Source organism: Argiope bruennichi, chromosome 8 (assembly GCF_947563725.1).
Source record: "Argiope bruennichi chromosome 8, qqArgBrue1.1, whole genome shotgun sequence".
In the NCBI taxonomy this organism is placed as follows: domain Eukaryota; kingdom Metazoa; phylum Arthropoda; class Arachnida; order Araneae; family Araneidae; genus Argiope; species Argiope bruennichi.
Genome location: NC_079158.1, coordinates 54,358,790 through 54,374,267, shown reverse-complemented (window position 1 = coordinate 54,374,267; position 15,478 = coordinate 54,358,790). Strand labels below are relative to the sequence as shown.

The window sequence follows — 15,478 nt, the reverse complement described above, 5'->3', positions numbered from 1 at the left end:
TTTTGTATCAAATATTTCCACAACATTTTTTCTCACATATTTATTGAGAACAAAATAATTTACATCTAGAATGCTATCGCATATTCTAATCATTTTTATTTCTATAAGGTAACAATTCTAATCTTATTTGGTTTAGCATATTTTAGACATTTCATGAATCCAGGATAAAGAAGAAATGCAATATTTCTTTTGATCAAAGTGACCTTCGAGTATATAGACAGAAACAGAATTAGAAGTCTGAACTTGACTCTAATATGCGAGTCTATATTGCCTCCAGTCAAGGTTTTCAGGAGAAAACCGCCCTCTTCTGTTAGTACGTTGTACTTCTCGGAAGTTGTTCAATATTTTGATTTCCCTGTTGTTATGCAATATTTTGAATCCCAAATAATATTGTAAATATATTGTAACAATATTTCACAACATTTTGTGATATCAGAGATATTTTTTACCGCTTATAGCAGTGATGGTCAAACTGTGGCAATGCAATCATTAAAACCGAATAATTTAAACTAATTGTATATTAGTCAAATTAGCGCATTTAGATTCGAATGAGATCTTTCATAAATGTAATCAATTTTCTTTAGTGCTTTAATATTGAAGATTTTTAAAGTATTTAAGATCTTTTTGAATTTTATAATAAATTATATTAATTCGTTTCTTTTTTTCTTTTTTATTAAAAAAGTGAAACATTTTTGTACATCTCTGTTTTAGAAAAAAGCAGGCAGTCCAACTACTTATACTCATCTCTGCTATAGCATGCATCATATTTTCAATTTTTGAAAAGTGTTGGTTGAAAACATAATGCGATGACAGACCCCATAATCTACTTACACTAATTCAATTTCCGGAGCCTGAGTGACAACACTTTAATGCACTTAGCTACTTGTGGGTTTCTGTTTTACTCACCATTATATTCAGTTCTTAAAATAGAATAATATTCTATATGAAAAGGGTTCCATTTTATGAACTTCTCAGTTTCTAGAAGCTATCATTACATTAGTACATTTCTAGAAGGGCATCAAACGAAGAATAGTCTAAAAATATCACTTAAAATACTTTTTCTAATCATTTTCTAGTTTTTTTTCAGCATTTTTTGACTGTTACATTTCACCTCTCTTTATTATGGAAAATTATGCATTGATTTAAAGTTATCAAAAATAATTCATTGAACTTTAGTTATTTATTGATTATTCTGATACATTTTATTATACATTCTATAATACATTTTTATTGCTAGATTATCTTATAAAACGGTTATACCAAATGGTCCTATTAATTTTATTTTACATCATTTACAATAATTTTTTAAATATATTTCTGAAAAGTTATCTAGCAAAATACCTCCTCTAACAAACGATCTTTTCGAGCCGATTCAATCAATTCGCAAAATGGGGAGAAAAAAAAAAAAAAGAATTCAAACTTCCTAAATTATCCAACAGATGGCGCTGTAAGTTCATGTGTATCATCCAGGAAAGACTGCGGCCAGGGTAACTGAGTGCGACACCTGTTCGGGTGGCTGTGTCCTCTCGATATGGAATAAGGCTGCGTTGTTCGATGCAGTGATGGCGAAAGTCGATTCCCGACACGGTAAAGCAGCAGCAGCTCGTAATTTCCACCCAAAACCGCTTTTAAAAAACTACCCATTGGGTTCTTGGGATAAACAACTCAACCCTCACATCATCAGCGATGCAGAAGCGATGTGTTCTTGCTGAGAAAATCGTTTGGGATTTTCGAATATCATCGCTGGCTTGAAGCGCTGTCTCTCTCTCTCTCTCTCTCTTTCTCTCTGTTTCTCTCTTCCCCCCTTTTAACTCTAGAGACGAGGGAACAAACAGCGCTAGTGCTGTGTTTTCGTTTACCCCACAAGAAGTGGAAGGGGAAAAAAAATTAATATCGTCTGCAAATATGTTTTTCGAAAACTGTGGATAAACGTTCCGTCTTGATTTGGATTCGAATTCTTTCTTGGTAGAGAATCGAAGGTGCCAAAAGTCAGACGTGGAGAGGAACTCTAGATGAGATGATTTTGAAGAAAACATGCCAGTTACTGGCGTTGTTTGTGTGTATCAGGGTCACCAAAGGTAAGCTCTTTCATTATGTGTTTTTCTCTAAGACTTAGAAATAGGGGATTTTAGATTTATCAAATCCCTATATTTTGTAGAGCAGTAAATCTAGATGAAAGTTGAAATTCATTATCAACATCACTTTCCGACTTCTCTTTGATTTTAGCTCCATCTGCCGTACTGCAATCAATTAATTTTTAAAAATATGCTTGAAACGGAATATTCGTGGTTTATAATAGTATCAACATCCACTTTTGTTATTAGTGAAGATCTTTTATTATTGAATAATTTATAATAATTTTTTCTTCATTTTAAAATGGTTGTGGATGTTAAATTGTTTGTATTATGATCCTCTGTAATGAAATATTATGATACTAATTTTAGAATTATAATTTGTAACAGTTAATAAAAGAATTTTTACCGATATCTGTGAAAAATAATGAAATACTTTAAAATAATTCACATCACATTCTACTTGAAATTGATGATTAAAAAAATTTTTTTAATTGGATAAATGTTCACTTATTGTTTTAATTTCCATTTAACGCTTAAAAATAATCATGGAATAGTTCTATATTTTGGGGGAAAAAGATAAGAAAAGGGGAAATAAAGGTTCTGTTAGAATTAAAAAAATTTCCCATGAAACGTTTTTTAAAAAAGATTAACTTCCTTCTGATAGTTAATATTATTCTCTAAGTGTTATGTATGGTGATAGGAGTATGATAAGGAGTATAGTGATAAGGAGTATATAGTCAAGAAAGAAATCATAATTATCATAGCCATGTTATTTAAGCATTAAGCAATTTAATATACTTAATGTTTGTCTATTTGAAAGTTATCAATTTTATTGAAAAATTCATACATTTGATCTTTCATATGGATGTAGGTTGATATGAAATGTTTTTCTTTTTATGTGAATTTATATAATCTTATTATTTTAGATTATTTTAACAATTTACATTTTGAAAGTGTGACTTAAATTTTTCATCTCTCATTATTTGATAAATCCTTTTATATTTGAAAATATTTTATAATATTTTTTTCGATCATTTATCTGAATAAAAAAGGAAGCAAAAATATACTATTTTATCTTCATGAAAGATATATTTTCATTTTGTAAACTGTAATACATTATATAACACAACTTTTCTTTGATGTTGTATATATTATGATGCAAGTAATGCATATTTTATCTGAACTGATTGTTTATGTATATTGTGATAAAATGCAGAATTATAATTAAAATGTGTTATGATTTTTTTAAACAGAAATGGTTTTTAGATAATAATTTCACACATCTGGCCATAAATATATTGTGCTTCATAATCTAAAATATGATATATGTAACTTTTTAGCACAGGCATATTGAAAAATCTGGAAGCTTTGCAGTCCTTAAAGTTATATTTAATCTATTTTACTTTTATTTAAAAGAATGCGATAATAATTATTCAGTTATATTTGTAATAAGTTTTATTAAAAAAATTCAAACACAAAACTTGAATTATTGTCTTTTAGGCAATGAAGAAACAATTTTAAGATAACAAGGTTTAATTCATTGTGACATTTCTGTTAAATTCTTCCATTTCGGCATTATATTGAAAATAAAGAATTAAGTCTGTCCCATAAAATTTCTGTAGAATTTTAAATTTATTATTCATTTTTTTAATCAAAAATAATTACATTATTTTTCAAATGTTAAACTTTACATCATATATAAGAATCATTGTTTTATCTAAAAGTTTAAATAAATTCTTCATCTTTAAAATTATTGAATTTGGTTATATGAGGAAAATTACGCTGTAGGTATTTGAATATTTTTTATTCTGTTGATTCCAATTCCCTTAAACTTTTTATGGAGTATTTATTATTAATACTTGGAAAATTTATTATTAAAAGGCAGATTGCCCTCTTTGGCTTTTACTATTAATAAATGTTAAAATTATTCGAACATCGAAGAAAAAATTAGTTTGTGAAACAAAATAAACAGAAAAAAAATGATTTTTTTAAAAAAATTATTAATTTTTTACGCATTGTAACTCAACCTAATTAAAATTCAACTAATAATAATGACAAATTATATTGGAGAAGCATTGCTTTATTGAAATTGAGACCAATAGATAGAAATATTCTTTATTTAAGATTTATGTTAATGAGTTTTAATATTTCTTTTGAAAAAAGTTATTTTAATAACAACAAAAGAAAAAAAAACGAAAATCTATTACTGTAATGAAAGAATATCGTATTTCTTAAAATTAATTAGAATTTAAAATAGCTTATATTTCCTTGTTTATAATTCATTTTCGATGTTCCTTCCTGAAATTTGATGAGGACACATAATTTAATGAATTTATTATTTCCTAGATAATGGAAATGATAATCTCTAAACACTAATGACTTCTAAAATGAAATCAGTCGTTTATTTCCCAAGATCTTATTTTAATTAATCATATTTACTCATTATAAAAGGATTTTCTTCCGTGTAAGCAATTAGTTCTGTCTCTGCATTTCTGACTCATTATCTTCATTAAAATTTGAAATTCGTTATATTGAAAACATCCATTGAATTTCTTATTTACATTCTTATTCTTTTAATTATTAACAATGCTAATCGGATGGTTGAAATGAAGTTGTAGCAGAAATGTGACAAACGATGTTTCAACGCAGAATACGAAATTCTAGAATCGGTTTCAAATTCCGCCTGAGTTAAAGGAAATTGCGTATAATAAGCGGCAGACCGTGTTTGATCCATTTTTCATTCCTAAATTTATAAATGCGCATTTCAGCTGCAAAAGATCTTTTTTATAAAATTGTCTTGAGGATTTTGCAACGTTTGAATTCGCATATTTTTTTCCACACATCTTCTTGTTAACGGCTGACGGAATGAGGCGTAGATTTTTGTAGCAGAAGTATGGGTCGGATCTTTCGAAACCATCGATTCTTTCGTTATAAGAGCTCGCGCTCCGACAAGCTGGCTTAATGCCAACTACTGGTTTCCCCCCTTTGTCAAGAAAAGTCCCACAATTTCAATTCCTCTTGGAGTTGCATTTAATCCTTCTTTTAAAAAGGAACACACATTTATTATAGCAGCAGCGGAAAGGACTTTTGGTGCCGCAGTGTGGAGCAAAGATGAATGGGACGAGGCTTAATATTTACCCTCTTTGCAATCGCCGGACGTGTTTATAATCTATGCCGCTTCTGCTTGATTCGGGAGGTTTTGTTCCCTTTTTTTGAAGGATTACGGAGAATAAGATGAACGCTAATGAGAAGTGATTTTTTTATTGTAATGACCTTAATGTCAGAATAAAAGTCTGTTATTGTTCGAAATGTTATTATAATATACACATTTTTATATTTAGATCAATTAATTGGATACGCTATGTAAAGAAGTGCGACCAATTTTATAATTTATGCCACTTTTGGTGGATTCAAAAGGTTTTGTTTATTTATTTTTGAAAGGTTACGAAGAAACGGATGAACACCAAAGTTATTTATTTTTATTGGAATGGCCTTAATGTCAAAGGAAAATATCAAGCATCTTTTAAAAGGCTCTTTGATATTTTAATATAAACTGTTTTATAATTTCATCAAATAAGTAGGAGCTCCAGATAAAAATAATTAATATTTTTTTATCATAACATTTAATTTATAAGTTCTAGTTCTAATTTTTATAATTAGTTCTTGTTTTGAAAATGAAAAGTTAAAATTAATTTTTTGCAGAAATTAATAAATACATGACTAGATTAATTTAACTTGTTCTTTAACACTCTTTTAATATAAAAAAAATTAATAATATAATCTTTTTGGCCAGAGTAAAAGATCAAATATTGTGTAATGTATTCTTTTACGTTAATATGAGAAGCAGAAAAAATAGCTAACGGGAAATGCCAAGTAATAGGAAGACACAATTGATGTTATAACATTTCAAATGTGTTATCTTAAATGACTGAAATATTTCAAAACAAACGGATAACTTAAATTCGCTTGAAATTTAATATGTCAGCATAATATATACAGAAATGAATTTCATTTTTCCTTACTATTATATTCCTTCAAAAGATGAAAGAATAAAATGAACGTTGAATATTAGTAATTTCTGTATATTTTGAAGATTTTACTTTGACGTTATTAACGTTGAATATTAGTAATTTTTGTATATTTTGAAGATTTTACTTTGATTTTAGTAACGTTGAACATTAGTAATTTCTGTCATTAAGCTATATTCTTTCAAAAAATGTTGAAGAATAAAATAAACATTGAAAATTAGTAATTTCTGTAAATTTTGAAGATTTACACTGACGTTAGAATAAAATATATTAATAATTTATATAATGATAGTGTGTATAATAAAGTATTTAATATGAAGAAAATATATTTTATGTTAATATAGACAATTTTTTTGATTTATTAACCATTGGAAATTTCAAGCAAAAATAAAAGAAAACGTGATGTAATGTATGAATTGTTAGCTTAAAAATGAAACTAACTATTTTTTTTTCTGGTTTAAAAATGAGTAGTAAACATTAATCATACTTTCTCTCGCCTATTACTGCTACTAATCATTAAATATTAAAATGATTTCAGGGTTAAAAAGAGACAAGCAGTATACTAAAAATATTATTCCTACAACAAAAATACAGAATGTTTCATAGATGGATCAATAACTGAAAATGCCAAACAGAAATTTAATAGAATAAACTTGCAGCCTTCTAAAGCATTTTAAATGGATAGGAAAAATAAATGAATAATCAAGATTTTTTTATTAATCTATAACAGAAACAAAGTAAATACGAACAAGTGTTCGTTATCTCTTAAAAAATTTCGAAGGATACAATATTTACATTTTTTTAATTGAAAACTAGGTGGATTGAAAAGAGTCTTGTAAAAATGCAGCAAAATTTATTTAATTATCATCGTACAGAATTGAAAGTTCCTTGAAATATTTCTCAAAAAGTATAAATTCAAAATTTTATGGATGGTGATATAGGAAATGGCATTAGTTCTGATGTTGACATTATTAATATTTAAACGGTTGAACATTAAACAATTAACTTATTTAATCTTATAGATTTATTTAATTTTATAACTGAATATACAAAATAAAAAAAGGTGTTTTTATATCTTTTGGTATTATTTTAATTAAGCTGTAGACATGTAAGTAATAATAACTTATACGGAATAAGTTATTATTACGTACGTCTATTCATATTACTGTTTTTCGTCTAAATTGAACAGGTATATGGAAAATGAATCCTACTCAGAAAAGAATTGGAGATTTATTCTCTTAAAAGTTATCATGAAATTGATTATTTTGTAATATTTTCTATAAATGCTTGACAAAATGAAAGTAGAATCCTTATATAATTAAAAAAAAAGTATCGAAATTGTTTTTTAAAATGTTGCCTTAATTTGGTGATGCTTTTCATTTTTTTTCTCGGAGATTTTTTTTCAATCTAAAATTCGCGGAAATCTTATCTTTATCAGCGGGAAAGTTCCGAAACAACTATTCTCACACTTACAGTAAAAATTATCATATTTTGTTTTTAATAAGATAATAATAATTATCATATTTTGTTTTAAGATAATAAGCATTGTAGACAATTTTTAGAATTTTATACACTTTTATGTCACATATTTGTAATTATTATTTACATGTGGCATAAAAGTGCAGAAAAACATGATTAGTGTTCCATTATTAAATATCTGCAATTAAATTCTGTTCTGCTAGGAAACATGCAAAAAGAATGTAATCAACAAAAAACAAATTCCACTCTAACAATTTGGGGAATCATTTGAGTCTGCTTTTGCATCTATTTTTTAAAATTAGGATGTCTAAACAAAATAACTCGGAAACTTCGACAAACTGAAAAGATAAAGTGTGGTATAAACCAAAATTATAAATTTCCGTTTAATTTTGAAAAAAATTTGTCTTTGGACAATTCGTGTGCTCATTTTAATGCGTTTGAATACGTCGATTTAAAAAAATCATTGAGATAAAATTCGGTAAATTGCTTCAACATCAGATATGTAGATACAAACTAATTTTTGTACCAAAATCAGGTTGTCTATCAATTCTTGTGTTTGTGAAGTAGATTAATCAAAGGTAACAAAGTAGCTGGAGGATTTTTAGAATGCGATCTTAGCATTAATAGTAGATTTGTGCACAGTTTTTGAATAAATTCATCTACGTGTTGATTATCTGTCTCCCCCCCCCCATGTTCGTACAAATACGATGTCTCAAAATCTTTAAGCAAAATTAATGCAGTTTGCTATGCCTGGTAATATAAGAACGTGATAATGCAGAAATATACCTTCGATGGACGAATATCAGAGTCTTGTTACAAATTTGTAAAATTGTTTTCCTGCGCAGTAAGTTTCCTAGTAAGGAAAAGAGTTTTACAGGCATAAAGAGTAATGGCTGCTGAATGGATGCCCCTCCCCCAACCTTTATGACTATTTGACGATTTGGCGAAAAATATTTCGACTTTGACGACAAAAATACAGGATCCGAGATATTCGTCAGTCTTGGTGATAACTCTATTAGGAATGGAATCCCGTTAATTGTTCTAGAACTTTCGAGTCCTTGCACGGGAGCTATAAAAGCAGAAGCTTACATAAAAGAATAATCTGTTGTCGACAGTTACAGTTGAATTTAGTTTAAGCCAGTAGTTGAGCATTGATATCCAGCGAGTTCTCTCTGAGCGCCTGTTCTGTTGCAGTAGTTTAATAATTATTTACTGATTATGTCCTGCTGTTTACTGCAAGTACTATAATTGTGAAACTTCGATTGCATTTTGCTACGGTCTATTTCGAGTAGAATAAAGCCTCTTTATCCTTTATTGGACTTTTATCGTACATTGGATTGAATTTGGATTAGGATTTTGGATATTTCTGTAAGAATATTATTTACATTTAAATCGTATATCTGGATATAAATTTGCATAGAATTGTCAACGAACAGATACTATACATTTTGCTTGTGCATGCTGATGCCAACACGATTGTTCAAAAACATATTAAGCAAAACAAATGTAATTTAGCTGTGTATTGGTCACCACAATTGAAAATCTGTATCGAAATTCGAAGGAATTCAAACATATTAGATTCTTATCATTACGCTATGAAGCCAAATGAAAAACACTGCATTTTATAAGTAAGCGAATCGATTGAAAAAATAAATCTCCACTGGTTTGCTTTCAGTACAGTAGCCTGAATGAGGATTTTTATTTCTACCTATAAGGAGTAAATTTCTTTCTCATAAATAAACTCTAAGAACTCTATATCAAAGATCTCTAATAAAAACATCACCATTCTGTGCAAACATTCCACCAGATTTTTTTAATATATAGATGTACTTAAAACTGTGTTTTAAGTTGCATGAGCATTATCTCAAGCGACGTGAAATCGTTCACAAAATTTCCCATCTTGCTTTAGAGATCTAAAAAGTTATATCAATTCTTCCAAAATTTTATATCTTCTCCAAAGTAAACTAATGAAATCTTGGACTCCCACTTAATGTTTAGGGAAGAGAATGTTTCTTTTTTCTATTTTTTTCCCACCCCCAGCTTATATATCCATATCTTTTGGAAGAATCCACACAAGCGCTCGTATCCACAAAGAAGTAAGTGAATAGCGTTAAGCTCTGTTTACCTTCGCAAGTTGATAAAAATCTTTTATATGGTGAGAGAAAGAGAGGGCGAGTGGGAAAAAGAAAATTTTTTAAATAAAATAGAGTAAGAGAGAATGAAAAAAAAATTGCCATCAAAGTGTGGGAAATGCGTAATTGAAGCAGGGCCCTTCTGAAAATCTTATTGTCTCAAGGAATTTTAGTGCGTTCATATTTCCTCGAGTTAGAAATATTTTCGCCTTTCCCTTTTTTATTTGGGGATACCTGTCGAGATATTTACGGTGGTAATTTCGTTAAATTTGTGGCTTTGGTAAACATTCACAGGCGGAATCTTTGGGAGGATGTGTATTCGAAAGGGATGGAATAAAAACTGGGAGAAATAATAAAGAGTTTATGAAAATATTGATGGCGAAATAGTAACAGCAAATAAGTTTTTTCCCTTCTAAATAATGAAATCCTTTTTGGACTGGATTAGGACTGCATAGTAAATGCAGAATATTTTTTTTTATAAAAATACTCAAATACTGATTGTTCCAACATTAGTTTCTTAATTTTTTTTATATATATGAATTACGCAAGATTAAAATGAAAATAACATCATGAAACAGTTGATTTCTAGGACTTGATGAATCTTCAAATCTTCATTCATGTTTCAAATCTTAACAAGTAAAAAAAAAGTATTTCAAATTATGTCTGCATGTCTGTGAACATAATTCAGATATACAAAAAAAATCTAGATGAATGAAATTTAATTAGTGTTTATACTCCAAAATTCTAGGTTTTAAAAAATCAAATTTTAGGCAAAATTCATTAAAGGAAATCTACTCTTCTTTTTAAATATGAACACGTTCATTGAAGAAAGCTACAAGCTAGTTCAATAGATATTGGCATATATTTTTTATCGCCAAGAATACATATTCATGCCAAGTTTTGGATCAAATTCTCCAAAGTTCTTACTTTTTATTGTCTATCTGTGTGCATAGTAAAGGCTATAATTTAAGAAAAAATGCATTAATGTAATTAGGTATGGAGTCCTCTAACCAAAATTGTTGTTGTTAATCAAATTTGGATGAACTCAGTCAAAGGAAAAGAAACATATTTATACTTGCTTTTCTTTTCTGTGCTATGAAGTTGAACTCAAAACTCGTTATATCTTATAAATTTGAGAAAAAGTCTACAAGTGAATTGTCCCTTTGCTTAATTAATGCGTATAATTTTCATCAGTTATAGAAAAGTAATATTTTTATGTTAATTACAATAAAAATGCAAATATTAAAATCAATTATGAATATTAAAATAAATAGTAAAAGTATCTGTATTTTCATTTGTTTTTACTGACATTGTGCAAAAATACTAGTTTTTGAAACTGATAAGATAATTTTGTTATAGAAATATGGCAAAATGTTCTCTCTAATATCTTGAGAATTAATTTTTTTTGATAAATATTTCTTCAGTTAATGATATAGATCAAAGTTTATTTCTTAATTAATGTGAGATATTTATTCTAAAACTGCATACATCCAACAAAAAAGAATAGGAGCTTAATACCATAAATTTATTTGGATAAAAATATTTTTAATAAGACTAATTTGCAATTTTGCTTCATTATTTTCATGTTTCAAAAATTTAATTTTGTAATAACAGTTTAAAAATGTCTTTTCAGTAGCTTAATTCTATTGAATTTGTGCTATATTTAGCACTTTAGTGCTCCAGAAACCTGAAAATTTGTATTTGCTGATATAAATAAACATCAAAATAAGATAAACATCAAAATTTATATTTGCTTCTCTTTATCTAAAATATAAAAAGTAAAATATGCTGCAAATTGGTAATTATCCACGATAAATATTTGTGCTTTCTGCACCACAGGGGAAATGCATTCCTCGCTAATACTACCGAGCAATCTAGCATTTTCAGTAATTAGCAATTATCATTTAAAAAGAAAAATGCAGATGATGAATGCATTATTTTACAATGTTGATTTCTGCGGAAAGTCAAATAGCAAGGTGTATTTCTATATTAATTCAATAGTTAAAAAAACATAAATTTTCTAAAATTTTTAATACATTTCAATAGTGCTATTTTAATTTAAATTATTTGAATAATTGCTAACATAGCCTCCGACAGCTGCATTCTGAAATAAGAATTTAAGTTTCTTATTAAACCACATAAAACCATCTTTGGGTTACATTTTTAAATAGAAAAAGAAAATAAATGTTAAAAGTAACAAGTACAATTTTTTATATTTTCTCGCGTACAAAATATACAAAGATACAATATTGTAAGCATCAAACTCGAAATTTTGACGAATCTCCTTGTTTTGGAATTATGTCTGTCTGTATGCCCGTTTATAAACATGATACTTTGTTGATACTCAAGACTACTTTGAACTAAACAGATGAATTTTATATTTATATCAAATTTTGAAAGAAATCCATTCAGAGAAAGCATGTCTGTCCTGTTATCTTAACCCTTCAAAGGACCATTTTTTTCTAGTCATATTATATTAATATATTTTTAGGCTTGAAATTAGAATAAGAAAAGGGATTCATTTAGCTTATTAGATAAATTTAATTTGATTAATTAATTAATATGGTTAATGAATAATTAAGTAACAAATCAAGACACATCCTTTTGTGTAAGATAAAGAACTGAAGCATCTAATTTTCTGTCTTTCTAAAAAAATTTGTCAGAACTGATGCCAACCTACATAATTTCATACAAAGATTGATAAATTTGGTGGGAAGCATACTTTCCACTGCCCTAGAAAGGGTTAATACAGGTTAATGGGATAACTATAAAACAAAGAAAACTAAATAGATAAAATTTAGTACACATATTTAACACCTAAAGAGTAGACATGCAGCTAATTTAAGACGTTGTTAACATCCGTTAAAAGGTTGACTCACTTTCGGTCCACTGACTTAAATAAATGAAATTTGCTATGTGATTTTATGATTACAACTGTTGTTCTGTATCAGTTTTTTTTTATTTCAACTGTTTGATAACACAGCATGCAACGTAACATTCAGTTTTATGATATTTCTGTATTAGCAGCATCTCAGCGATTAATCGCCAAAAAATGGCAAAGATTTCCCTCTCTTTTTTAGCCTAATTCGTTAATGATATGTGATTAATAATACACAATTTAACACATTATTTTAAATGCCAGAAAGATTGAGAATGATTATTTCCGCTGATACGTATTAAAACTGCTTTTTGTGATAAAATATTATTTTTTTTTATTGATTTTGGTATGGCATACTCAAGAAAGTAACTTGGAAATAATATTTCAACACCAATTTATTTTGTCCATTTCTCTAAGGTTATCATTCGTCTTCACAGACAGACAAAATCGTTACACTTACTTTTACCGATGTTAACAAAGACAAAACAAATGAATCCTAAAACGTTATCACGCTACAAAGTTCCAGACTAGAAGTTTGAATTATCGTCTTTACAGACTGACAGATTTATGTGATATGTGTGTTACGTTTTTGCCTCATGATTCCATAACCTTATAAGGCTGCAATTCTTTTCTTCCAATCGGACGTGCACTTCCTTATTAGAATAAAGGAAAACTAATAGGGTAATTTTTAATGTATATATTGAATTACTGAATTTGAGGGGTCATGAAGTGTAGAAAATAACACTATTTGCAAATTTTCTACTAAAAAATTTGCGAAAATTCTTTAGTGTTTTATTCTAGATATGCTGCTTCAGTAGGAGAGAAAATATTTCCAAGATTTAAAAAGAAAGAAATAGAACGAAATGACATTTACAGTTCGTAGGGGAGGAAATTAAATAAATATATGTAATAATATTTTAAAATCTAATTTAAATCTTAATCTATTTCCAAATTTTTGTCTTGATTTAGCCTATATTACCCATACACCATAAGAGGCCATTCACTCTAAAATGGCCTCTTATTTCCTGATCCAATTTCACTCATTAATTTAATTAATTCTACACGCGCTCTATAAAACTGTTTCTTCAGTATTTCCTTATCCTTCAAGTGAGGAGATAAAAATCCCTATTACTTACAGCCTTAAAGGTACGCAAGATTCTCTTTCCTTAGTCAAAGAAATTCCTGTTCAAAATCTCATTAAAATCACTGAAGGGAAACATTTCTTTTCCTTTTTGCTCTTGTGTCGCGATGTAGACTGGCGCATCACCTATCGCTTTTGCATTGTATAAATTATGACTTCCGCGATGAAATAAATCGAAATTAAAATTGCAAAAGCATCATCTTCTTAGCCAAGCATCTGCTAAAATATGTTTATATGTATATAAGCACAAATATTATTGTATTTAATTTTGATAAAGCTGAGCATTTCCAATAGAGAAACTCGCCGGAATGGGCTAGATCTCAAATGAATCTAGAAAAAAAAACCCCGTCAGTTAAAGATTAAATTCTACGTTCATCAGAATATTTTTCATAAGTTACAAATATCATACAGATTTTTATCTGCTGAACAAATTGCTCAGATAACTATTTTCGTGTAGGTCGTTTACGCAAGGCAAGATGCAGCTTAACAGCCTTTGGAAATTGCTGGCCCACTAATTTATGGGCATAAGCAGCGTCCCAATTAAATCCTGACATGTGGTGGCCAATCGTTATTTGAAAGCAAGAGTCATAATTATCGCGAAAGACATGATCATTACCTATATATAGCCCTTACGTCACCATTATGCGGGCTCATTTTTCCTATTTTTAGATCGCACAGTAGCCTCTAAGAATAAATTAAATCGTACGCTGGCTTTCATTCTGCATTAATTGCCTTCTGCCCGTGGACATATGGGAGCTGCAATTAATGCTTCTTCGAATCACCGCAAAAATGCCAGCCGCAATAAATTTCAATCATCGGTAATTCAAATATTGGTGCTTTCTTTTTCTTTTTTAGCACTTGTGTTGACCTTGAATGCTTTTTTTTTTTTGCCTTGCCTATGGTTGTTATTCTTAAAATAATTTGATAACAGCAGCCTCCTTTTACCTTATTTTTTTTAGAGCGGAACAGTTCCTAATTAAATGTAAGCAGGAAACATTTAAAATAAAATTAGTATCAAAGGAAATGTATCGCATTAAGTTATTATTTGGATATTCTCGATGCTTTCAGTTTGAAAAGCTATTAATTAATCAAACAAAAGAACTTGAAAAAGATGTGATATATTAGGAAATGATTAATTTCAGTAATAAATTTATTTATATAATTATTTTACCTTCAATTAGCGTTCAATTATTTCATAAAATAATTAGTAAGTCAACAGTTTTCAGTGAGGTAGTTCTGATGTTTTTAAAAAATAAATTAACCGATATTATTTCATCATTGATGATAACCCACAGGAAGGTAATGATAAAAAAAAAACAAGAAAAAAAGTTTAAAAATTAATAAATATCTTTTTCAAGTTGTTATTTTAGGAAAGGAGGATTATTACGTATATTTTGGACCGCAAATATCTCCATATTTTTTTACACTGATACGTTTCATTGCTGTAATGTTGTTTTTGCTTCTTAAGTGGTATTGTTGCAGAGGAAGTAGTTGTACAGATATTTTTTAAAGTTACCTTAAAAATATAACTTCGAACATAAGTTTTCGCAACTAAACCGATAAATTCAGCAGTTTTAATTTTTGAAAATAGAAATATTTTTTTTAATTTAAAGATTAAATGGTCGGTGATTTGGAAATACATTTTATAAACATAGGATGAATTATTCATGTTAAACATCAAAATTAATTTTCTTCTCCGCGTTTTATATCAAAGATAAAAAATTTCTAATTTATTAGATAATTTT

The 15,478-nt window shown here is 28.1% G+C and overlaps 1 protein-coding gene across 3 annotated transcripts in view; it reads left to right on the top strand.

Annotated features, from left to right (window-relative positions):
• Positions 1-1,501: 1,501 nt before the first annotated feature.
• Positions 1,502-15,478, top strand: part of LOC129980870 (protein turtle-like) — a 228,766-nt gene continuing 214,789 nt past the window's right edge. For all 3 annotated transcript variants that reach the window (XM_056091316.1, XM_056091313.1, XM_056091314.1), the window contains exon 1: positions 1,502-2,078. In XM_056091316.1, the coding sequence (XP_055947291.1) occupies positions 2,018-2,078 (61 nt within the window). In that variant the 5' untranslated portion in view covers positions 1,502-2,017. The remainder of the gene's footprint in view (positions 2,079-15,478) is intronic.